Below are 26,430 nucleotides of genomic sequence, written 5' to 3'. Positions count from 1 at the left end.
TTGTCTCGGTTAAGATGACCTCTGAAAAAGTTAGTTTCTATAATACCTACTAATAGTTTAAAATGTGTTGATTAGAGTCCTAATACTACATGAACATTATTTCCTCAAAATCATACTGAGTTGGCCTATGTCTGTGAAGTCAGTGTATTTACCAAAAGAATACCTTTATTAAAAAGCAAAGGCACATCCAAGAAACCCCAATATTTAACAAGCGTCAAATATTGGTTTAAAAGCTAAAAGAACAAAACTTTTTGATATTTTGTTTACTATTGTTTCAAAATAATCTTCACTTTTTAAAATCCCAGAAAGTCTTCAATAAAGTAACATTATTATTCTCGTGTAACAATTTCTATTTGCACATAGTGTCTAAAAAGAATTACATTCTACAACAAAGAAAGCTCAATAGCAATGATACGTTTGCATAACATGTTCTGCACTTCCACCCACATCACCTTTTTTGGTGGCAGATAGTATTGTAAATAGCAGTGAGCCAGAAATATTCCAGTTCGAATTCAGCTTCAGAAACTTAGTAAATATGACTCTGGGCAAGTTGCTTAAACCTCTCAGCCTCACTTTCCTCATATGTAAAATGAGTACATTAATAGCATCTATCTCACTAGACTAATCTAAGGATCAAACAAGATATGTGCTTTGCAAACCTAAAAGTATTATATAAAGTTTAGCTGTTATTAATGTAGGTAGAACAGGTATCACACACAGTTAAAATATGTGGACACTATATGGTGTAGTGGACTGAGTGAAGAGCCAAGAGAAATCTGGATTTGAATTATAATTCTGGCACAAGAGCCTAGCAAGCTACTTAATAGAACTTTGGTTTCCTCAACAATAAAAAGGGGGTAATAATATTTGCCTACCTCACCAGGTGGTTGAGAGCATCAGTCGATCAAAAAGTATTTATTAAATGACAACTTGGTACAAGGTAGTGAACTAGCCTCTGGGTATACGAAAACTAATAATCAACACCTCCCCCTCCAAAAGCTTACATTCTAAAGAGGGGAGGGGGCCACAATGGTGAGTAGATCAAAAGACAAGCAAAATGGAAGAGATAATAAGAGGGATTTGCAAAAATTTGCAGACCATCAACCATTAGTATACAGATTTGCTCCAAGGCTACCCATTAGAGCGCGGATTAGAACCCAGAACTTTCTTCTCCCAAATCCTAGATTATTGTTCCAGGCAGGCCCCGAGTTACCTCTCCTAGCCTAGAGGGCAGTACCTGGGACTAGAAAGATGATAAGCTTCCCCCTCCCCCCAGCCCTGCCGACGCTTTCCTGGAGCTGACCCCAACAGAACCTTTCCCACAGGGAGCCCCCAATCCCCAAAGCTGGGATTCGGGGCGACAGAAGGGGGAGAAGTCCAGGTCATGGGATTGAGATCTGACAAGGGAGACCCAGCGTCCCTGACAGGAGCTCAGGGTAACCCCGCCGCCAAGACAACGGAACCGTGAGAAGCCCGGGGGATCCGGGGATGGGGGGGGGGTGACAGATGCTCACCCAAGGCCTGGCCCGTCAGTCCGTCGATTACTCAGTCACTCAGTGCCGGTGAGTGCTCAACCTGCGGGCCGAAATAGAGGGAGAAACCCGTTGGCTCTCGGGGAGACCAGCAGAACTGGCAGCCGAGGGGGCTGGAGGGAGGAAGGGGCGAGAGTGGCCTCACCTCTAGAGCTGGGAGCCCCTTCCTCGCTGGCCAGCCGATCCAGGGGAATGCGGCGGTCCCAAGAGCAGAAGGAAAAGCAGCTGCAGCCGCAGCAGCGGCAGCACCACTGAAGTGACCCGGATGCGCCGCCCTGGAAGCAGGAAACCGAGAGAGCTGCAGGTGCTGCTGACAGACGCTGCGCAAGCGCAGTGTGCGGCGGAGGCGAAGCCACTGAGATGTCCCAGAGCGCGACCCGTCTCCTGGAAGGAACCTAACTGGGCTGGACGTAGAGTGGGCGCGCGCTTCACCCGGCAGTGTGCAAAGAACTCGGAGCCTAAGGGGGTGCGAGCTGGCCGGAAGAGTAAGAGGGTACGAGGAGGGGGAGGGGACAGAAAGAGGGAGAGGGAAAAAGAACAGGAGGGATGAAGGAGACTAGAACGGGAAGGGAGGGGCCAAGGGGACACGGGGAAAAGTAGAGGAGGAGGGGGACCAGGAAGGAAGAAAAAGGAAAACAGCAGGGGAAAGGAGGGAGGAAGAGAAGGGAATGGAAGAAGGGAAGGGGAGAGGAGCGTGCAAGGGAACAAGGAGAAGGGAAACGGAGGAGCGGGTCCAGAGGACCGGGAGAAGAAGGGAGACGAGGGAGAAGGAAGGGGAAAAGAGGGAGCAGAGGGATAAGGGAAAAGGGGAGAAAAGAGGGAAGAGGGAATCTGGGAAAAAAGAAAGAAGGGAGGGAGACGAGGGAGAAGGGAAGAAGAGAAAGGAAGTGAAGGGGAAATGAAAGAAGGGAGAAGAGAGGGAAGTCCAGGACGAGGAGGAGAGAAGAAGAGGGCAAAGGAGAAGGAAAGGGGAGAGGAGGAGGCAGGGAGAAGCAAAGAAAAAGGGGACTGGGGCACCCAGGGAGAAGGGAAGGGTGAAGGTGAAGGTAGTACCAGGGAGAAGGCAAGGAGAAGGGGGGAGAACCAGAGAAGAGGAAAAGGAAGAGGTGGGAGACAAGGGCAGAAAGAAGAGGAGAAGGAGATCACGAGGGAGAAGGAGAGGGGAGGGTAATAAGGGAGAAAGGAAGGGGAGAGCAGGATGATAAGGATAATGGAAATGGGAGAGCTTGGGGGACAAGGGAGAATGGAAGAGGAGAGCAGGAAAGAGGGAGAAGGGAGGCAAGGGCACAAAAGTAAAAGGAAGGTGAGAGGATCCAGATAAGACATATAAGAAAGGAAGAAGAGGGGAGGGCAAAGATGATGGAAAAGACAGAAAGGAAGGGACTGGTGGTGGTGTTTGCGGTGGGAATGAGGGCTAATGAGTATGAGCTTGGCTCAGTTTACCTGTCAGCCTCTCAGTGTGGTATAGTATCTTTTCTTTTCCATTTTCCCTAGGCTTCTAATTTTAGGTTAAAATGAAACCAGTTGTCACCCCTCTGTTTAGGATGTCTTTAACATTTATTCATTCTATACTCAGGAAACAGTTATGGCTGCTCTGTGTAGAACATTGTGCTGGGTATTAGGGGAGATACAAAAGTTTAAGAGGCCCCCACCCTTTTAGAGCTTGCTTCAGTCTCATAGACACTCAAATACAAATAACTATGATACAAAATGATACAAAAAACTACATAAAAAGGAACAAACCAGGTGCTTATCAAGATCTCTGGGACATTGTCTTTGCTCATAGTAGGGGTAATAGAAGAAATGGAGGAAACTGTATTTAGGAGAAAAAGATAGGACATTGATTTGAGCTGGGCCTTAAAGGATAAGAAAGGATTTCATCAAGCAGAGGTAGGGCTGAAGGGCATTTCATATATAGAAAATGGCATGAACAAAGGCAGAGTAATGGTACAAGTCCCAGTTGCCAAAAACATGCCTGTAGAAGTAAGTAGTTAAAGATGAGACGACGAAGATAGAATGGCATCCAGTTCTGGACAACCTTGATAAGTAGTACAACTCCCAGTGTGAGAGTTGGAGTTTTATGTGGTAGGCAATTAGGAGTCATTGAAGGATTCTGAGCAGAGAAATGCCTAGGTTAGATTTGTGCTTATAGATTTGTCATGAAGGGGTGTGAAGAATGGATTGGTGGAAAGAAAATAGATTTCAGAAAACTAGTTAGGCTATTGTAGTAGTCCATCCAGGTAGGAAAGATAATCCAGACTAGGGCAGTAAAAGTGGTAATAATAATAACAACCATAACATGCCTTTGGATATGCATTTACAAAGTACTTTCCTCATAATCTTTGAGGTAGATAAGAGAGTAAGGGACATAGTTGAGAGATTTCAGAGGTACATACAAAAAAAATAGGCGAAAATGAGAGATAAGACCATAGTTTCAAGCATTGCTTGAGTGAATGGTGGTCTCACTGATAGGACTTAGGGGGAAAGAAAAGTTCAATTTTAGATATGTTAAGGTGAGGTGCTAGTAGTTAATATAGATAAAAAAAAAGCTCTGGCAGTAGTTTAACATTCCCATCTGAAGCTCAGGACAAAGTTTAGATTGGAATTATGGGATAAGGAATTGTATTTAGAGGTTACTATTGAAATTATGAAAAGGAATATGATTTCCAAGGGAAATCGGTATAATGTCTCGGGAAGTTCATAGAGCGGTAGTATCAAAAGCTGCAGAGAGGTCAAGGAGAATGAGGTCTAAGAAAATGTCATTAGATTTGTTGATATAGTGCCTTAAATACATTAGTAGGCATATTATTAGTTGGTCAATTGATCAATCAAGAAGTAGGGACCTTTGAAAAAGTAATTTTAGTGCAGTGGTGGAGATGGAAGCCAGATTGCAAGAAGTTGAGTGAATAGTGAAATAGTCGAAGTATCAAGTATTGATGGGATTGAAGGAATATGGAAAAGGATTTCTTAGGATTAGGAAGACCTGAACATATTTCAAGGCAGATATTAATCAAAGAAGGAAAGGTTAAAAATCTGTGTCAAAAGAGAGGTGATTGTTTGGAGAATGGTCCTGTAAGAAACAAGAAGAATTAGTCATAGTAAAGAATAGGGACACCTCATCTTCTGAGACAGGCTAGAAGGGGAATGGTTTTCAAGTAAGGTTAAGACATTGCTCAACAGAAAAGAGAGGAAGATACTTCAAAATGAGAGACTTATGTGAGAAAAAGTAGAGATCATATTCCACATGGCTTGTAAGGGGAACAATGATAGATTAGTTTGGCTAAAGATAGGTTAAATGGAAGGTTAGGTGAGCCAGTGAGTAATTTCCTTCCCTTTCTTAGTGTATTTAGGTGATGAGCAAATTAAACTTTTTTTTAAAGTTAGGGCAAGTATTAGGACAGATATTTCAATTCTCTCTTCGTCTTTTTAACATTGGAGCACTCTGGCTTTAGAAAAGTATTTCAAGGATCTGTAAATTAGTGTGGATACTCCCTCCAGCAAGGCCCATTGAAGTCACTTTCTAACTTTAGTAAATGGTCCTCAAGAGCTGCTGTAACTGAAAAATGCTTTGCTTCTGTTGCTACCATGGTAATGAGCCTTTCCAAACGTGTCTTGGCTGATCCTCAAAAGTAGGCATACCTCCATCCTTAGAATTGACAATTTGATCCCAACTAGGACAGCTTTGTAGAGCACAGGGTCACATCCTTACTGTGAAGAAGCATTAAAGAATTTTAGTGGATCTTTAGAAACTGCTAATAGGAAGTAAATTTGATTCATGATTCCAGTTGTGACTTCTACTATTTTGCATTTTCATTTTGATCTCTTATGCCTAGCATAGTGCCCTTAGACATAGTATATACTCAATAAGTGCTTTTTGAATTGGATTTATAACAGTGGTTTGCCAAATTGTTTAGTCTGTTAGACATTTTTCAGAAGTCTCCATGAACCACTTTATTCTTGCTTTTTGCCATGCATTGGAGCCATTAATCATTTGTCGTCATGTTTTAATGCAGATTCAAATCAGAAGTGGGAATATGCCTTTTAAAATTCATATTTTGAGGTAATTTCTATCACTGAATTAATCTTTTGAAAGACATTGACACTGTGAAATTGACAGTAACATATTCAAAGGGCTCAAATTTTCCTTGTTAACTTAAGTATATGTTTATTTTAGTTTCTGAAAAAGAATTGAACAATAATTACAACTTCATTTAACTCCTTTTTGTAGCTAAAAGTGCCATAAAGAAGCTCAGAGCTGAAGTGAACATGGCAGAAGAAGAAGACTATATGTCTGATTCCTTCATTAATGTGAAGTAAGTAAATGTGTATCTTATCTGTTCACGTTGTATATGACAATAATGAGTGATTTACAAGAAAAGGAAAAGGAGGGGCAGCTAGGTGGCACCGTACATAGAGCACCAGCCCTGAAGTCAGGAGGACCTGAGTTCGAATATGTCCTCAGACCAAACACTTGACACTTACTAGCTGTGTGACCCTGGGCAAGTCCCTTAACCCCAGTTGCCTAAAGAAAAAAAAGAAAAGGAAAAGGAAACCAAAAGGGAAAACTATAGTATTACAAGATTTCAACCTGGAAGTTTGGTTAGAATTCACCCAGTCTCATGCTCTTATTTTATAGAAATAGTAGTTGAGGCCCAAAGAAGGGAAGTAATTTTCTCAAGTATTTAAGAGAGCTATAATTCAAACTCATATCACTATCTTACAGTTTCAGAATTAGTAAGATCCTACATCCATCCAGTCTGACTCACACCTGAACAGGAACCTCCTCTGCAGTCTCTACAGGTGGTAGTCTGTCCTTTGCTTGAAGACCTTCCAAGGCTACTCATTCTACTTTGGATCAGCTCTAATTCTTTTTTTATTTTTAAAGAAAGTTATTTATTTTTAACATTTTTTAAAATTCTGAGTTCCAACGTCTCTCCCTTCCTCCACCCCTCCCCCACACTGAGAAAGTTGGCAATAACATACCCATTATACTTGTGAAATCATTCAAAACATATTTGCATATTAGACATGTTACCAAAAAAACTAGAAAAATAAAGAAAATGAGAAAATTATACTTTAATTTGTCCTCAGAGTTCACCAATATTTTCTCTGTAAATGATAGTAGTTTTCATCATGAGTCCTTCCAAATTTGTCTTGGATCATTGCATTTCGATCAGAGTAAGTCTTTTACAGTCAATCATCATTACAATATTGCTGTTACTGTGTACAGTGATCTGGTTCTGCTCACTTCAGTTTGCACCAATTCATTTAGGTCTTCCCAGCTTTTTCTGAAGCTGTCCTCTATTTTTTTCCCTGAAGGATTACACTCAGTTTTACTGGGTAGGTTATTCTTGGTTGTAAACCTAGCTCTTTTGCATTTCAGAATATTTTATTCCAAGCCCTCTACTCTTTTAACATGGAATCTGCTAAATCTTGTGTGATCCTGACTGTGATCGTGATGATATTTGAATTGTTTCTTTCAGGCTGCTTATAGTATTTTCTCCTTGACCTGGGATCTCAGGAATGTGCGGTCAGCTCTAATTCTTAAGAGGTTTTGGATGTTTTTAAAATTTTTTATTTTTTGGAGGCAGTTGAGGTTAAGTGACTTGCCCAGGGTCACACAGCAATCGTTTTTGTTTGTTTTTTTAATATCCACCCTAAATCTGCCTCTACAATTTTCATCCATTTTTGTTGTTGTTAACAGTTCTATCTTCTAGAACCAAGAAGTTTAATCTCCCTGCCTCATGATAACCCTTCATATACTTCATATTTCATTGATTTAGAGCTAGAAGGGACCTCAGGTCTCATCTAGTTAATGTCTTTCCTAAAATGTGGAGCCCAGAATTGAACATAATTCACTAGACAAGGAGACAAGAAAGATACTAGTTTTGAGGGGTTTTTTTAAGTAAGTTTTATTGAATCCTTTTGGTTTTAGATCATAATCATGATCCCTTCAACTGAACCTACTCTTGTAATGAAGAAAAATATTTAAGCAAAAGACCCCTTCAGATCTCTAGCTCTAGTTCTGTCCTTTCCCCTGAGTTTCAATCCTAATTTTCAATTGACTACTAATATTTCTTCTTAAGAGTCCTTCTGTCTCATTTCAGACTTAGTCTGAAACTAAACTTATTCCCTCTCAGCACTATCTCCATTTGTTTCCTTTTCATTGTCAGTGACATCCTTTCCTCAGTCACCCAGGCTTAGAAATTTGATGGCATTTTTGATTCATCCTATTTTTCATTCTCATTTCCAATAATATTAACAGCAAGAATAATTACATCCCATCAGTCACCAATTACTGTTCATTTTTCCTTAAAAAATGTGTCACATTTCTTTCTCATTGTCACAGCTGCAATAATATTTCAGGCCTCATTCCCTATGTGTTACATATGATTTCTAGACAGTAATTAATTTAGTTGAATAAGTTAATTCCCCATGAGACTTCAAATTTATATCCTCCTTATAAAGATACTATTGACATTATTTCTACATAATGTAACAATAATGTAATAAACATAATAAATGTAATATATAATGTAATAATAATGTAATAAACATAATAAGTATTACGTTATTTACCTCAAAATAATACATGTGAAGTCTTTTTAGAATGCCAGACATTACTGAAAATCAAACAATGTTTATTGCTTTCATATATGTTTTGTGTTCTTTGTTTTCTTTTTAAAATTTATTATTTATTTTTAACATACATTTTGGTGTTATAAATGGAAACAATAAATGAATGGGTAAAGGCAATGAGAAATAAATAATCAAATTCATGTAATACTAAGTGTCAAAAAAGCACAGGCTGCCTGTGTTATTAACCATAATGTTGGTGTTTAGAGAAGACATCAGACCTGGATTGCCCATGTTGAGGCGAATCAGAGAGGCTCATCAAAAAGAAGAAAAGCATCGGGAAGCAAATCTAAAAAATAGACAAAAGAGTTTAAAAGAAGAGGAAAAAGAAAGACGTGATAATGTTTTGAAGAGTGCTTTGGGCAGTGAAAACAAGGGATTTGCTTTGCTCCAAAAGATGGGGTATAAAAGTGGACAGGCTCTTGGCAAGAGTGGTAAGTTATATTATGAAAACTAAATCATTCTAATTGAAATTTTCATTGAAAATTGAAATTTTTATGAGTAATAACTTTTAGAATGCTTGAGAAAAAACTGAAGGCCAGAGACATCATAGGATCAAAGCTGGAAGGAATCTTAGAAGTCATCTGTCCACTCCAACTCCCCTTCCCTGTACAGCACTTGCCTCAATCTCTCATTTTCTTAACTACTTCTGAACCACGATCATGAATTCTTTCCTTGTTTCCCCTCTGTGCCTTCATCCAAGTTATGTATAAAAATATGTAATAGCATAATGCCAAAGACAGATCCCATGGGCATTGCACTATACATATCTTTTCAAGTTGACATTGATCCATTAAGAACTGCTCTTTGCTTCTTATCATTCAACTAGTTTTTCTGTTTTTGTTTTTTTCATATAACTGTGCTGTCAACTATCTCATGTCTCTCCAGTTTAAAGGACAGCATGAGAGACTTTTGTCAAATGCTTTGATGAAATATAAATATACTTTCTCTGTAGCGTTACCTTGATCCACTAATCCAATTACACTATCAAAAAAGGAGATGAGATTAGTTTGACATGGTCTAGTTTTGAGGCTGTTCTCACTTATAACGATCAATAGTTTCTAAGTTTTCACAAACCATAAATTCAGGAATTTTGCAAGGAACAAGACTCAAACTTACTGACTTAGGGTTTGCAAACTGTATCTCATCTGAAAATGAGGACATTTGCCCTTCTCCAAGCCTATTCTCCATAATCTTTCATAGCTTAATAACTTTAGTGCAGCCATCACATCATTAAGTCAGTTCTTTAAATATGTTAAGAGGTAGTGTGGGCCTAGTGACTTGAACTCATTAAGGGTTGTGTTGTGCCCTTTCACCAGAGGGTAATAAATAGAATACAGATTTAGAGCTGGAAGGACATTTAGCAATATTTAATCCAACCTTTTCATTTTACAAGTGAGAAAACTGATGGAGAAAGGGTAAGTGCCTTGTCCAAGGTCACATGGGTAGCAGGTACCAGAGCCAGGATTCAAAACCAGGTACTCTGATTCCAGATCCAGTTCTCTTCTCAATGTGCCATGCTGCCTCCTTTCTTCTCACTTATCTTGGGATTCAGTTCCCTTTAAAAATCAATTAAGAGGGCAGCTAGGTGGTACAGTGGATAGAGCTCCAGCCTTGGAGTCAGGAAGACCTGAGTTCAAATCTGACCTCAGACACTTGACACTTACTAGCTGTGTGACCTGGGGCAAGTTACTTAACTCGATTGCCTCACCAAAAAGGAAAAAAAATCAATTAAGAAGTATTGATCTTTTCTCTCTCTGCCTCCTCCACCTTTTGAAAAAAATATATAATACACATATGTATATATGTATATATGTATATCTTTTTTCTTTAACATGTACACTTTTATTTTAACTGGTCTTAAGTCACTGTACAGGTAAAGCTCCTCCCCTTCCCCAAGTACTGGCACCAATCTCATAAAATTCACAGGGAGATTGTAAAGTCTTCATTCACATCTATGTTGGGTGCAGGGAAGGAATTTAGGGGGCCATTCATTATGGCTGACAATTTAAAAAACAAGGAACAAGTATTAAGGTGGAAGATACAAAAAGGTTTTTTTTAAAGGATTAAATAATTTACATGTAAAGCATTACTACTACCTTCTCACCTCCCTATATAGAGCTCCTTTGCTCTAGCAGAGGACAGCCTTCATAGAGGCTTGTAACTCTGTAACAATGCATTGTAAAATATTTGGAATGATTGACAAATGTACAATCAGAGTCCTGAAGACACCTTGTGGAACTTTGGGGATGTTTGCCTCCAACATACTTAGACTGCTGATCACCTTCACCATTCCAGTTTTTATATCCTGACTCAAGTGCCCCCCCCAAAAAACCCCAAAGCCATGCCAATCTCATCTCTTTTTTGGGGGGGCAATTATCATGTCACACCCTTTGACAAAAAAAATCCCACAAACAATTCATTTAGAAGCAGTTGCAGTGGACAGTGGAAGGCCCAGATTCATCATACTTCTGCTTGCTGATCCACATCTTCTGGAAGGTAGAAAGAGACGCCAGGATGGAGCCTCCAATCCTGACAGAGTATTTGTGCTCAGGTGGGACAATGATCTTGATTTTTCATTATGCTGGGAGCTAGGGCTGTAATCTCCTTCTGCATCCTCTCAGCAATGCCTGGGTACATTGGTGGTACCACCAGACAATATGGTATTGGCATACAAATCTTTATGGATGTCAACATTATACTTCATGATTGAGTTGAAGGTAGTTTCATGGATTCCACAGGATTCCATACCTAAGAAAGATGGTTGGAAGAGAGCTTCTGGGCATCTGAACCTCTCATTGCCAATGGTGATAACCTGACCATCAGGAAGCTCATAGCTCTTTTCCAGAGAGGAGCTAGATGCAGCAGTGTCCATCTCCTGTTCAAAGTGTAGGACGAGATAACATAGCTTCTCCTTGATGTCACGCACGATTTCCCTCTCAGCTGTGGTAGTGAAACTGTACCCTCTCTCGGTCAGGATCTTCATGAGGTAGTCTGTGAGATCACAGACAGCCAGATCAAGATGGAGGATAGCATAGGTAGGGCACAGCCTTCATAGATGGGCACAGTGTGGGTCACACCATCACCAGAGTCCATCACAATACCAGTGGTATGACCAGGGGCATACAGGGACAGCACAGTCTGGATAGCAACATACGTGGGTAGGGTGTTGAAGGTCTCAAACATAATCTGAGTCATCTTTTCTCTGTTGGCTTTGGGGTTCAGGAGGGCTTCTTTAAGCAGCACAGGGTGCTCATCTGGGGTCACACGGAGCTCATTGTAGAAAGTATGGTGCCAGATCTTCTCCATGTCATTCCAGTTGGTATGTTCAGTGGGATACTTCAGGATCAGAATACTTCTCTTGCTCTGGGCCTCATCCCCCACATAACTGTCTTTCTGGTCCATACCCACCATCACACACTGATGTCTGGGGCGCCCAACAGTGGAAGGGAAGACAGCCCAAGGTGCATTGTCTCCTGCAAAGCCAGCTTTGCACATTCCAGAGCCATTTTCAACCAGAGCAGCAATATCATCATCCATGGCAAACTTTGAAGTGGCAAGCTTAAAAACCCTTGAGAGAAGGGGGGTGTTTGCCACACCTGGAGGCAGGGTGGAAGCAAGTGCACGCTGGATGAAAGAGCTCACAGCTCTTTTAAATATACACATATATATATAAAATTTTTTTTTTTAGTGAGGCAATTGGGGTTAAGTGACCTGCCAGGAGTCACACAGCTAGGAGGTATTATGCCACTGCGCCACCTAGCTGCCCCTAATGTATTTTTTAAAAACCCTGTTTAATTCCCTTTTTAACCATCTTTGTCCTGTATCTCTTAGTCCGGGGATTTATTTTGTTTAGAAGAGAAAACATGCAAAAATAATGCTGAGGAGTTCAGCCTTTGGTTATTGTTGGTTATTATTCCATCTTGTCAGAGTAGAGGCCCTGCCCTTTCTTTGATCATCGTCTTACCTCAAATATAACTTTAAAACTTTGGGGAAAAAAACTTTTTGTAACTCTTAGCATTAATTGCCATTCTGTGTTCATTCTGAGCTTTATTAAGCTTTTGACATTATTCTTACGCAACTGTACTACTTTTATATTCATCCTTAGTTACATACCTGCCTTTTCTTCCATCTTCCATACATACCATTTTTAACCTGAGATAGTTAATGTTCCCTGATCCCTACCTCACTGGTCTTTTTGTGGACTACCTACTACCACTACCATGTCATCCTTAATGTAGTCATTTCTGAGGACTCAGAACTCAGAACATATAAACTCATAGTTTATATGTGGATTGAATTGCTTGGCCTCTGAGATACCTTCCAGTTCTGTGATTCTGTTACTTGGTACTGGCAGAAACACAAATATAGCACACTTTCTACAAGTCATTGCAAAATTTCTCTTGCCTATACTTGTAGCAAGATTCTAGGCTGTTTGTAACTCTGTTAATTAAACTTTGTGGCTAACAGATGTGGGCAAATTGCTGGTGGCCATCTCTGTTCAATAGGCAAGTCCAGACCTTCATCTCTATAAATTCCCTGATAAAGGCTTAATTTATTAATGATGGGTCTCCCACATTTTCTTAGTTTAGAATTATCTAACTCCTTACTTACTTTTAATTCAAAATTAGAATATCCCTACTCTAATTTAACATAATCAGAATCCCTTCCACAGGCAGAAATCCATTTATCAGCAATCTTTCTAATTGTTTCCTCACTTCTTCCTTTCCAAACTCTTCCAATTTCCTTGTACTTTACTGGCCATGGTGCTTTCAATATGCAATTTTATCTGATTGCATAAAGCATTTATATGTGGTTTGAAAAGAAAACTTCTAAAACATTTTTTTCCTACTTTTTTCAGGCAGTGGCATTGTTGAACCTATTCCTCTGAATATCAAAACAGGTATGTAACTGTTTCTGAATTGATCATTATTTTAATTTCAAGTACAGATATTAGCCAAGTTTGTTTTTTCTCACAAGTCAATTCCCTCATATGGTGATGTCAGGCCAGAAACACTTAGGAAATACTTTTTCCTGATAGTTTTGGAAACTGATCTTTATCTAAATAAATGTAAAGTAAATGTTTAAAGCCAGTAGGAAGCCCATAAATTTTCAAGTTGAAAATACAATAAATTTTAGCTATGACTAAGGCAGTTTTAAAACCATGAAAACTGATTTTAAAATTTTTTTATAACACTACTTGAATAACATATATTTTAGTTATTGAAATTCTATGAAGGAAATCACAAAGACAGATTTCAGCATTACATATTTTCTATAATATATGGGCTATAACTTAAGATTCAGAAGCTTTCAGTATTAGTTCATATGTCAGTTCAACAATATTTATTCAGTTTGTTTTGGGTGCAAACATGAAAGTCATTACCATGTTTTCCTAAAAAAAATAATCTCTTAAATTCATGATTTTATAGTTTGAGTAGTATTACTATAAGTCCTATTTTACTTTTTTTTTCTTTTTTTTTTTTTTGGTGGCTAGGCAATGGAGTTAAGTGACTTGCCCAGGGTCACATAGCTAGTAAGTGTTATGTGTCTGAGGCCGAATTTGAACCCAGGTCCTCCTGACTCCAGGGCCAGTGCTCTATCCACTGTGCCACCTAGCTGCCTCCCTATTTTACTTTTCTATCTGAGGTTCAACTTATTCTCAGAAGTTTTGAAACTAGACAAATGTATATTTTCTCCCATGAAACTTCTTCAAATACTCTTTGAATGATTGAAATTTTTATCTATATACTTATAACTTCTACAAATATAAAGTGTAATATGTTAACATGAGAAAAATAGGCTCTCTCATTGTAATTCCTAATTTGAATAGGAAGGAGTGGCATTGGTCATGAGACATTAATAAAACGGAAAGCAGAGGAAGAACTGGAAAATTACCGAAAAAAAGTTCTTTTGAGAAACCAAACTGAAGAAAAAGCTGCAGATCAGTTTCGGTAGAACATTTCCTGTTTTAATTTTCCCTCTTTTAAAATCTTACCTCCTCTTGATGATAGATGGGAGGGCATATTGGGGGAGGGAGTTATCAGAAGCAAACACTTCTAAGGAGGGACAGGGTCAAAAGAGAGAATAGAATAAATGGGGGGCAGGATAGGATGAATGGAAAATATACTTAGTTTTTCACAACATGACTACTATGGAAGTGTTTTGTATGACTATACACGTATAACCTGCATCGAGTTGCTTGCCTTCTTAATGAGGGTGGGTGGGGAGGGAGGAAGGGAGAAAATTTGGAACCCAAAATTTTAAAAACAAAAGTTAACAAGTCACTTAACCCCAACTGCCTCACTAAAAAAAAAACCCAGAAAAAGTTTAAAAAAATTTGTTTTCACATGCAACTGGGAAATAAGATATACAGGAAATGAGGTATAGAAATCTATCCTGCCCTATAGGAAAATTGAAGGGGAAGAAGATAAAAGAAGTGGGGGAGAGATAGAAGGGAGGGCAAATTAGGGGTATTCAGAATGCATGCCATCTTGGGATAGGGGGGAGGGATGAGATGGGGAGAAAATTTGGAACTCAAAATCTTGTGGAAGTGAATGTTGAAAACTAAAAATAAATTAATTTTAAACAAAAATCTTATCTCCTCTTTACCTACTAAGATACGTTTCTTGGCATCGGTATGTACAAAAATATTTGAACTGATAGAAATCTGACACAAGTACAGTTTCTTCTTTTAATCAGATTGAGACTCAAAAGTAAAAAAGAAGAACTTAAGTTAGAAGGTGATCTTAAAAGAAGTCAGAGAGCCTGCCATCAGTTAGACACACAGAAGGTAAGCCTCTGATCTTGTTTTCAGGTGGGCAGATTGTTTTAGCATTTAAGCTAACATATCATCACCAAAAAGAATTCACAAAAATATTAAATGTTAAAAATATTAATATTTGTTCAACATTACTCAACAGAATTTTCTATTAAATACTCATAGTCCAGTGCTGGTTGGCAGTGATGATGACTGAGACACTTCAAAATCTCTAAGCACCTTCGAGATCAACAAAGGAAGATTAAATTATGTTTAACAGAATTTTAATACTAGGGTTTTTTGTTTTGTTTTTACTTATAATTGAGTTCAGAAAAGTTGATTATGTATGCTAGGTTGTCTTTTAACCAACACAGTTTCTTTAGCATGTCCAAATTATATATTAAATCTTTTTTATTCAAATTGACTCTTTTAGTTAAATTATGTATTAAATTCTACTTAAACTTAGGATCCTATCTCATGTCCTTTAACACCAATAGAGTAAAAATGAGTTACCTTGAAGTAGTATGATTATTTATGAGTTCCTAAGTTAATATGGAAGTAATTGACATAAATTAATGTACTTTTTTTAATGGTCTCATAAATGATAACTGTCATATACTGTAGCTCAAGTAATACTTGTTTTAAGGATATTCAAGTTCCCAAGGAACCATGGTACTGGTTCATGCCAGAAAAAGAAGAACAGGAAGAGAAAGAAGAGAAAGGAGAGAAAGAACAGGAAGAAGATGAATATAGTGGTGAAGAATTAAGTGTAAGTTTTGATCCTAAATTAGTTTTTTTTATTTTCTAATGAAAGCCTTTGTGGTTTTCTCGGTATCAGTTAAGGGGCTTAAATTAATTTGGATTTTTAGTCAAATTTTGATTTTTGATATTAAATCTACAGATAATTGAGAGTCATTTTAAGCAGGAGTTTTAATTTCCCTCTTCAAACTTTTTATTGCACTTTTGATAAGTATCTTTGGTGCTTGAGTTTAGTTTTATATTCTTTTCTTGCCTCTACTGAATCTCTAAAAGAGCCTTTAATGAGGCTTTTCCCTCAAAGTGTGATCAAAAAAAGAAAGCAAATAACAATTGATTTTTTCATAGCTCTCTACAGCTTGTAAATTAGTTTACATATGTTATTCATTTGAATCTCCCATTACATTATGAGGTCCATAGTCCATGGATTATGCCCATTTTACAGAGGAGGATTCTAAGGCACAGAGAAGCTAATTAACCTGTTGAAGGCCATACAACAAGTAAATGGTGAAGCTGTATTTCAAACCTGGTTATGCCACTTCCAAATCTACCAAAAAAGAATATTTATCCTTGGAATTAATATCTACACAAAGAAAAGAATTTATTTTATTTTCAAATGTGTGCTGTTTTACTTGATTTGTTTAAAAAAAACTTCTTTAAAAAATGACTTTCTCCACAAAGAGGATAAGTTGGAGTCTAGTAAAAAATATTGTCACTTTCATACACATTTGTTTGAGAATAATCCCTTGAACTGGTTCTGTTTAGTTTAGTCATAGTGAATTTATTCAATGCGTAGTTCCTTAGCAGAAGACAGCAGTTATTTTGAGGATAAGTTTTTTCACATGCAAGAGAATTAAAGAGCTATGCATTTGGGCCAAAGTTACATCAAGATACATTATTAATTTGTTACTTCCAAACCCTAGCCAACTAAAAGGTCATTGAAAGAAGTAGCAGACAGTGATGGTATTAGTTGGCTGCGTGTGTGTAATTTGGTTTTAGTTGATTGTGTATAATCGGATATGTAGCAGTGATTAAGGGGTCCACTACATGAAGTGTCTTATTTTGTCTTTTAGGTATTGGAAAAATTACAAATTCTGACAAGATATTTAAGAGAAGAACATCGGTATTGTATTTGGTGTGGAACAACCTATGAAGGTAAAAAGATCTTGTTATACACATATACATGTTCATATACTTGTGTATACACACATACTCACATATGTAATGTACATGTGTGTGTATGTACGCATATAAAACACGTACAATGTATATATGTTTTACATTGATTTGATAATTCTTTTTTGCCATTAATACTTTAAAATATTCTCATTTGTTTTTAAAGTCACTTCACTAAGTTTATATGCATTTCTCAATTCAACCATTGATTGGTGATTCAACTCATAATGAAATAGGAAAGATTAGAAGTACTTAATGATCTCTTTGAAATTGATAACTTTCAAGATAACTACATTTACAGGAAAATTTTGCATTCATGCGTTCCTAAAGAGGGGCAGCAAGGTAGTGTTGTGCATAGAGTGCTGGGCCTTAAGTTAGGAAGACTCCTCTTCCAGAGCTCAGATCTGGCCTCAGATATTTACTAGCTGCGTGACTCTAGGTAAGTCCCTTAACCCTGTTTGCCTGTTTCCTCATCTGTAAAATGAGCTGGAGAAGGAAATGGCAAAGCATACCAAGAAAACCCCTAATGGGGTCACAAAGAGTTGGACACAACTGAAATGTCCAAAAGAAATAGATTTAGGAGTCTAAAAAAATCTAGGTCTTTTTCATGCTTAAAGATACTTCCTTCTGTTATAGATACTTGAAAAACATATAACATCTGGTACACTAAACATTTAGTATTTCTCAAAATTGTGACGATCAGTAGAAAAGCGTGCCTCATCATGAAATGGTGGTTACATTTGTCTAAGCTGCATTTGCTAACTTTATCTTTAAAAATTATTTATTTTAGTAATAATAAAAGCCCTGAATGAAGTTTGGTTTTTATTTAGGATTGCACAATAGGGTAGGGAAAGATCCCAGCACACCTGAGGATATTGATATTTAGTTACATAGGCATCTGTCTTTAATAAGAGTATGTACATCATTGTGTCAAGACTTATAATTTTGTCTGTGTGGAAACTCCTTGAGATGACAAAGATCACACATGTAATTTATAGTCTTTGAAGATATGTGAGCAGGCCAAGATGGCAGAGTAGGAGAAAGCAGTATAGCCTAGCTCCACATCTCCCCAGTCCCACCCCTCAATTGTTCTACCAACAGTCTAAGAATGACACCAGACAGAGAAGTGATTGGGAAATCAAAGGAGAAACTAAGGTTCCCAAGAATACAAATTCAGCTTATACCCAAGTAACCAGGACAGCAACTGTGGAACAGGGGTAGACAGGTTCATGGACTCAGTGATCAGAGCTCCAGGCTAGGCCAGTAGCTTAGGAAAACACAGAACTGATCATGGACTCACTCTAAACTGGACCAGAAGTGAGGGGATGCTTAGAGCTAACCTTAGACTTAGCCTCTGGACCAGAAAAGCAGCATGGGGTTTCCAAAAAAGAAGAAAGAATGTAGACTTAGTGCCCAGAGCCCCAAGTGTGGGGATGCTGGATTACCCAGAACAGATCATGGACTGAGTCTTCTACCTAAGACAGCAACTTGGATGTCTCATACAGGGAGTAAGATTTTGGTTGGGACTTAAAGGAAGCCAAGAAGGTCAGTAGTCAGAGTGTAGTTGGGAGAGAGGATTCCAGGCCTGGGGGATAACCAGAGAGTATACTCAGAGCCAAGAGATGGAGTGACTTGTTCATGGAATAGCTAGGAGGCCATTGTCACTGGTTCAATGTGTATGTGTTGGGGGATAAGTGTAAGAAGACTGGAAAGGTAGGAGGGGGCTAGGTTTATAAAGGGCTTTGAATGACAACAGAGCATTTTGTATTTGTACTTGGAGGCAATAGGAAGCCACTGGAGTTTATTGAGTAGGAGGGTGACACGATCAGACTTACATTTTAGGAAAATTTTAGTGACTGAATGAAGAATGGATTGAAGTGAGAAGAGAGTTAAGGCAAGCAGACCCAGCAGCAGACTATTGGAGTAATCAAGGCATGAGGTAATGAGAGCTTCACTAGAATGGTGGTAATGTCAGAGGAGAGAAGAGGGTTCATTTGGGAAATGTTGTAAAGGTAAAATTGTCAGAACTTGGCAACAGTTTGGACATGGGGGTGAGAGATAGTGAGGAATTCAGGATAATTTCTAGGTTTCAAGCCTGAGGCACTGGGAGAGTTGCCCTTGACAGTTATAGTGAAGATAATGAGTTTTGTTTTGGACTTATTGAGTGTAAAGTATCTCCCAGACATCCAGTTAAAGATGTCTGAAAAACATTTGAAGATGTGAGATTGGAGGTCAGCAGACAAATTGAGTCAGGAAAGGTACACTTGCGAGTCGTTAGCATAAAGCTGGTGACTAAATCCATGGAAGCTGATGGAAATCATCAAGTGAAGTAGTATAGAGAGAGAAAAGAAGGGGACCCAGGACAGAACCTTGAGGGATACCTACAGTTAAAGGGTGTGATGTGGAGGATGAATTGGCAAAGGAGACAAAGAAGGAAGGGGCAGATAGGTAGGAGGAAAGTCAGGAGAAAGGAGTGTCCTGGAAGCCTAGAAAAAAGAAAATATCAAGGAAGAATGTGTTGAAGGCTGCAAAGAAATTGAGGAGAATGAAGATTGAGAGAAGACTTGGATTTGGCAACTCAGAGGTCATTAGTAACTTTGGGGCAGTTTGGGGCAGTGGAATGATAAGGTCAGAAGCTAGATTGTAAGGGATTAAGAAGAGAGTGAGAGGAGAGAAAGTGGAGGTACCTATGGATGACAGCCTTTTTGAGGAATTTAGCTACAAAGGGCAGAAAAGATAAAGGATGATAGGAGAGAGAGACACAGAGAGAGAGAGAGAGAGAGAGAGTGTGATATATATACTACTGTAACCTTTTTATAAGACTAGTTATAGTCATAAGTAATTTTAAAAGATTTTTTTTCCTTCTCTAATTACAGATGAAGAAGATTTATCTTTGAACTGCCCTGGACCAACTTCTGCAGATCATGACTAAAAATTTTCCTATTAAAAGGGAACCTAGAAAATGTCAATATTTCCTTAATATTTTGTATGGTTGAACATTTAAATTTCACATATTTATTGACCAGGGCAATTAAGAACACCAGACCATGAAGTTTTATTTTTTTTCCATTAACTAGGATAATGGACTCATTCATCAATATGTAAGAATTCTCCAGGAAGACAAGTACACCTCCTATTTTTCTCCATAAATCCTTCACTATCAAAACAGGCAAATAGGAAGATTCTTAATACTTGCTAATATCTGAAAATCCCTGCCTGGTGTTCTGTGGATCTTGGCTAGTGTTTTAGCATGTCCAGAATCACCTTTTGTAAAAAGAGCCATCTATCTGTTGTATAATTCTGATGGTATAGAGTTTCTTCCTCAGAACCAGAAAAAAAATGGATAAAAATTGCAAAGAGGAAAGTAGAAAATTGAAATTAGGAAAAGAAAATTCTAAATATATAAAGTTGTCCAAAAGTGTAATGGGTTATTTCAGGAGATATTGTGTTCACTCTCATTAGAGGTCTTCAAGTCAAGCTGGATAACCCCTTGTCAGGAATGTTAAGTCATGCCTTGGGGCTTTGTACTAAGTGGCTGCAGAGGTCCCTTCCAACTCTGAAATATTGCCATTCTGCTCTGTGTTGCATACTTCTATCCACCCAAGTCTTAATATTGATTTCTTTGTACTGTCTTTGAAATTATTTTCTTTGTGGCCTTCATACTGGATTTTTTCTTCCATTCTGCTTATGAATACTTCATCTTCTCTAATATCTGGAACCTCAGCACCATGAAGGCAATTCTCCCAGTTTAGAGTTCTGAACTAGGGGCCTTGCAAAGTGGGGCCGTATAATAATGGAAATTTGGGTATATAAGGGCCGACAAGGCTTATGTCATTCAATAGTACCAGGGGAAGCAGGAGCAAAATTGTCAATACGAGGAGCCACAGAATCAGAAATGCCGGATATAAACCATTCTCCTTAGGAAAGAAGGCATGGTTCTAATCTAGGAAACAGAAGCTAGCAAACAATGTTTGAAGGATTTAGTTTTAACCTAAATCTGGGAGAAGAAATACTTTAACAATAGGAAGATAGTTGAAGGAGGATCAAAAGAAATTTCTGGGTTAATTGACCTTAGACATTGTGATTCTGTCACTGGCTGCAGATACTGTTTTTGTTTTATTAGCTGCATCTGAAGGTGCTACTTTAGTTCCCCACTTGGCTTGATAATCTTGTTGTTAGACCAGCTTGTAATTGAAACAGACGTAACTAATGAAAGCCTCAAGCAGGAATACAAATAGATCACCTACCCTCCAAGTCAATCCAAAGTTTCCTTGTCCAAATTGCCTGATATAAGAGAACTCTCAGTCAGGTTTCTCCACTACCACTCAAAAAGACTTCTGAGGAAATTGTTTTTAAGCTTTTTTAGGTAAATTCATCCTCTTCCTCCCCACTCTTTACTTCTAACTTGAATTTTAACAGCACTTAGCAAAAGTGTCCTATAAGATACAAATCTTCTGTATCAGAGAAGATAAAGTTGATATGTCACATTTTTAAACCGTTCATGTTTTCTTGAATATAAATATACATAAAGAAATTTTTAAATTTTACTTATTTGGTGTCAGTATTTTGTTTATATTTAAATCATGAGCTAGCTAGTACAGTAGATAATATCACTAGATCTGGAATCTGAAAGATCTGAGTTGAAATCCAGCCTTAGACAACTTAATTGCAGGTAAGCATATGATACCCTTTGTGGATCGAGGGAAGGGAAATAGAAAAGAAAGGTAGAGAGCTGTGTTGCCCAAGTGGCCAATTCCACTCAGTGGGACAGCTCTTATTCCTCCTAAATTTCTACTGAAAACTAAACAGAGGTTATTGTATGTCCTTCATTCTGGAAGAGGACCATGTCAAGAGGGAGGTTATGCCATGACTTGCAAGTGAATTAGATTTAATTGAGGGAGGGCTGGTGGGATAGTGGCTTTCACACTCCATTTGAAGGTCCAGCAACCTCAGGCTCACACTGACAGTTCTGGGTGTTTTTAGGCAATTGGGGTTAAGTGACTTGCTCAGGGTCACACAGCTAGTAAGTGTCAAGTGTGTTTGGTCTGAGGCCAGAGTTGAACTCGGGTCCTCCTGACTTCAGGGCCGGTGCTCCATCCACTGCACCACCTAGCTGCCCCTCACACTGATAGTTTTAGACAAAGATAGCATGACACAATGACAGCCCTATTACCTATAGAACCAGTAAAAATGAGTTTATTTTATAAATTACCCTAATAGGGAGTGAGGAATGAGGAACAGGGACCTAGGAAACTAAATCCTAACAATACCATTCTGGCAAGAGGCCAAAGGTGAGAGAGGGTAAAGCCCAGTTTCTAGGTTGATTAGCCTTGGCATATATGACATCTTCAGGGTTTGGGGATATGTCAATCAAACCAGTTTTCACCAGCTCACACTTTCCTTCAAGTCTCAGCAGAAATGTCCTGTAAGAAATCTTTCTCAATCCCCTTTAATGCTAGTGCCTTCCCTCTTGATTATCTCCAATTTATCCTGTGTACTTTTTTTTGTCTGTTGAAAGAAAATTCATTTGGGCTTTCACCCTGATTAATAAGGCAAAGCTCAGGACAGATAATTAAAAGGAGTTTATTGTAAGTATGTCAAGGTGACAACACATTGATGGACTAGAAGATCAGCAATGTCTTCAAGGTGGGGACAGCTTTTGTAGGTAACTTTAAGACAATCCAGATAGATCCATTTTAGCAAAAGAGGTGGGACCCTTGTATCTCACTTCCCAAGCTGGTAGCAAGAACGTTGACTATTTGCAGGTGGGGTACATGACAAAGAGCATGTAATACTGAGTTGAAAAGGACCGATGATGTCAGGAGGGTGATGTCTTGATTTGCAAGTGAATTGGATTTCAGTGAGGCAGGGCTGTGCAAAGTCATCAGCCTCCCTCTCTTCTCCAGAATCATCATAGTTCAGTGGCAAGACATAGGTCAGGATGACTGGTGGTGGCCCTGTATGCAGTGGAAAACCCTGGACTTTTAAAGCTAAGGTCTTTTCCAGACTCAGTTTTTCTGAGGCAACATCCATTCACTGATTAAAGATTAGGTAAGAATTGAGGCAAAAGATGGCCTAGTTTGAATTCCCAAAGGAATCGATCTGGGTGGAGAAGATCCTTAGAGTTTCTGGTGAGAACAGAAACAATTGCTATTTACACTCAGTCTAAGCCATCAAAACCCCAACAAATGAGCTAGTGAGGCTTGGGCTGGGACCCATTATTGGTCAGTTAGTAAAAGCCAGAGTGATCTGTGTTTAAAGGCACAGTCAAGTGGCTCCATTTGAATCCCAATGGGCTTTATTAAAGCCTGGTTTACCAGAGCTATATTTCAAGAAATCATAGATGAAAACTACAAAAAACTACAAAAGAGTTAATTGTTCCAGTTTTTTTTTAATCAGAATGAGTAAATAGGGAAGAAAAAATAAATCTAGCACCCAAACCCCAAGATATCCTGTGAAGTATAAGCAATCAAAACCACATGTAAAGGTATTACTCCCCACCTGCACAAAGGGAGGAGAGAGGAAATAGCAGCATTGCCCAACTGGAACTGGCCAGTTGGGTCCCCAGGGCTCAGTTGTCACAACTTACAGATTGTTGTTTGACCTTCCTTCTCAAAGAGGACCAATGACATCAGGAAGGTGATGTCTTAACTTGCAAGTGAATTGGATCTCAGTAAGGCAGAGCTGTGCAAAGTTTTCATCCTCACTCTTTTCTCCAGAGTCATTGTAGTGCAGCAGCAAGGATACCGAGTCACCATAATTTTCAACAGTACATTGTTGTTCTTATCTTATCTCTCCCATTAGACTGTGAGCTCCTTGAGAGCAGGGGCTGAGTTTTTGCTTTTCTTTGTGTCCCCATCGCTTCTATTGTTGACTACTTGTGCCATACACCAATACAGTTACATACCGTTTTGTATTTTGTTTTATGTGGCTTCTTATCTCCTCGATAAGATGGCATATCCTTAGTGATGGGGCACTGATGATGGACCCCTAAAAGGCCCTGGACTTTCCTACATGGCCCAGGTCCCTAGCATTGGCCTGAGACATATGGGCCTTCCTAGTTAATTCCTTCAATTGCCCTTTCATTGTGGCCCTCATTGTTGGCACCTGGCCCCACCCTAGATTGCCACTCCTAGATTCCTTCTAGACGTTCTAGACCCCTTCTCTGTAACCTCCAGGTCTGTTATCTCCCAGTCACCCTAGACTACTTGGCTACTGCTAGATCACATCTAGATCTTCCCATAGTCTTACTGTATAAAAGGTCCATTTTGCCTCCATTAAAATGCTCAGGTTCTTTAAGAGTCTGGCCCACTTGTGAATACAAGTGTCACAAATAGCTCAGATTCTTAAAATCTTGCCCATCCCAACTAGTGTTTTAATAAACCTTGTCTGACTAAAAGACTAAAAGTCAAATTCATTTGAGGCAGGACCTGTGTTGTTTGCCCTTGAATTTTGGGGTTCCCAATACCCCTAGATCTCAACATTGGAACAGGAGTTCTTAACCTTTTTTTGTCATGGACCCTTTTGGCAGTCTGGTGAAGCATGTAGATCCTTTCTCAGAATTATGTTTTTAAATGCATAAATAAAATACATAGGATTACCAAGGAAGTCAATGATATTGAAATAAGGATGTAATTTCTTCTCCAAGTATACAGACTCTTTGAAATCTATTCACTGATATCTTGGGTATCCTTGGACCCAGATTAAAAACATTAAATGATAGGAGTTTGTGTCTAATGCTTCATAATTTCTTACATAGTGCTAGGAACATAGAATATACTCAAGATATGTGTATTTTTTTAAAATTACTTAATACTAAACATCTTTGGGGCAGCTAGGTGGTACAGTGGATAGAGCACCAGCCCTGAAGTCAGGAGGACCTAAGTTCAAATCCAGCCTCAGACCAAAACATGACACTAGCTGTGTGACCCTGGGCAAGTAACCCCAATTGCTTAAAACAAACAAACAAACAAACAACAAAAAAAACCCCAAAAAACTAAACATCTTTACAACCCATTGGGATTGCTATATAGCATTCAAATAAATGAACTTCAATGCATAAAATGCCAAAAAAAATTTCAATCATTCTCTCTAAATCTCCATCAAGATTCTTGTTCATTCATTCCTACTTACTTTCCTTTAATATGATTGTTAGTGCATCCTCTGTTCTTCCGTTTTTTGCCTTTTTTTTTTGCTTTGGAATAATTCATAAATATCTTTCCATTAGTTATTTATATCCCTCATATTTGAGTGTCTTAATCTATTGTAGTATTACTGAACATTAGTGTACCACAACTTAGAACCATCTCATATTTTTCTGCTATGATGTTACTCAATGTTCAATGACTCAATTAATGAAGATTATGCACTTACTATGGGCTAGGCATTGTGCCAAATGTTGGGGATACAAAGAAAAATGAGAGGGGCAGCTAGGTGGCACAGTGGATAGAGCACCGGCCCTGAAGTCAGGAGGACCTGAGTTCAAATCCAGCCTCAGACCAAACACTTGACACTTACTAGCTGTGTGATCCTGGGCAAGTCACTTAACCCCAATTGCCTAAAAGCAAAAAAAACAAAAACAAAAAAACAGAAAAAATGAGATTGGTCCTTGCCCTTATGGAGCTTATATTCTAGTGAGGGAGATAACATAAGTATATACATAATATATACCAAAAAAATGCCAAGTAGATAAATTACAAAGCCTAAATAAAAGAGAATGGTAATGTTTTCTGATAGTTGAAGAACAAAAAGAAGAAAACTGTCTCCAAGCTACACTGACTATCCTGACATATCTCTGTCTCAAATGATAGCTTGGTGTGGGGATCTTCAACCTGGAGTCTATGAGCATTAAAAAAAATTTATAATTATTTCAATGTAATTGCTTTCCTTTATAATCCCATTTTATGAATTTAACAATATTATTGAGAAGGTATCCATATGCTTCAGCAGAGGGATTCATCACACATACACACCGGTTAAGAATCCCTAGCTCAGGAATACTCTGAATTTAATTGAACCAGCATTTATTAAGCAAATACTAAGCACGAGGCAACGAACCAAGCATTGGAGATACAGTTTAAAAAAGGAATACATTCCTGCCCTCAAGGAGGATATTGGGATGAGCATTAAAATACCGGAGTTGTTATGCTTTCTGACTATATAAGAACAATAGTAAAGCTCTCCTCCCTTATCTCTATTGACCATCCTAAAACCCAATCCCAATGACTTAGCTTGAGAAATATTCAGTGAATGTTAAATACTGTGTCCAAGACAATAAAAGCCATCTGGCAGTCTCCCCCAAACCACTTCAGATTGGTGATTGAGACCCTTCAGGTGTATTTTATGTTCTATATCCACATTCCCAGGATTCATCTAGAAGTAAACCAGCCTCAGGGAGTGAGACATTTGTTATACTGTGAAGGTTTATTTTCAAGGGTCCCATGGAAATAAAAAACAAAAGGGCTTGCATGACAAATAGCAACTCAAGGTCTATCTCCATAGACTTTTTAATTGTTTCATGAACAGGTAGCATACAGTGCTTTATTGGAAAATAAAAAGAATCACTAAAGG

General features: G+C 38.5%; 3 protein-coding genes across 6 annotated transcripts in view; 1 reads left to right on the top strand and 2 right to left on the bottom strand.

The window, feature by feature from the left end:
• Nucleotides 1-1,810, bottom strand: part of HEATR5B (HEAT repeat containing 5B) — a 132,547-nt gene extending 130,737 nt beyond the window's left edge. The window contains 1 exon segment of the mRNA XM_078149770.1: nt 1,515-1,810. The gene's annotated coding sequence lies outside the window, so the exon portion shown is untranslated.
• On the top strand, nt 1,783-21,407 carry GPATCH11 (G-patch domain containing 11). Of its 4 annotated transcripts, none has more exons than XM_078149771.1 (9): nt 1,783-2,017; nt 5,761-5,845; nt 8,376-8,602; nt 13,030-13,071; nt 14,002-14,122; nt 14,871-14,961; nt 15,575-15,697; nt 16,758-16,839; nt 19,737-21,407. In XM_078149771.1, exons 1-9 carry the CDS (start codon nt 1,798-1,800, stop codon nt 19,790-19,792), a joined length of 1,047 nt encoding a protein of 348 aa, XP_078005897.1. In that variant the 5' UTR covers nt 1,783-1,797; the 3' UTR covers nt 19,793-21,407. The 4 variants fall into 4 exon arrangements, with proteins under 4 accessions (XP_078005897.1, XP_020848307.1, XP_020848306.1 ...); XM_020992648.2 differs by having other exon boundaries at nt 1,925-2,025; XM_020992647.2 differs by lacking the exon at nt 1,783-2,017 and adding an exon at nt 2,874-2,994.
• LOC110212631 (actin, cytoplasmic 1-like) lies at nt 10,789-11,677 on the bottom strand. Its single transcript, XM_078148831.1, is given in 3 exon segments — nt 10,789-11,207; nt 11,210-11,599; nt 11,602-11,677. Coding segments are annotated over 3 exon segments (885 nt in total).
• Nucleotides 21,408-26,430: the final 5,023 nt, after the last annotated feature.

This window comes from Phascolarctos cinereus, unplaced genomic scaffold, assembly GCF_003287225.1.
Source record: "Phascolarctos cinereus isolate Bilbo 61053 unplaced genomic scaffold, phaCin_HiC Scaffold_2;HRSCAF=192, whole genome shotgun sequence".
Taxonomy (NCBI): Eukaryota; Metazoa; Chordata; class Mammalia; order Diprotodontia; family Phascolarctidae; genus Phascolarctos; species Phascolarctos cinereus.
Note: the sequence above shows the minus strand (reverse complement) of the source record. Positions and strands in the feature narration are given on the sequence as shown.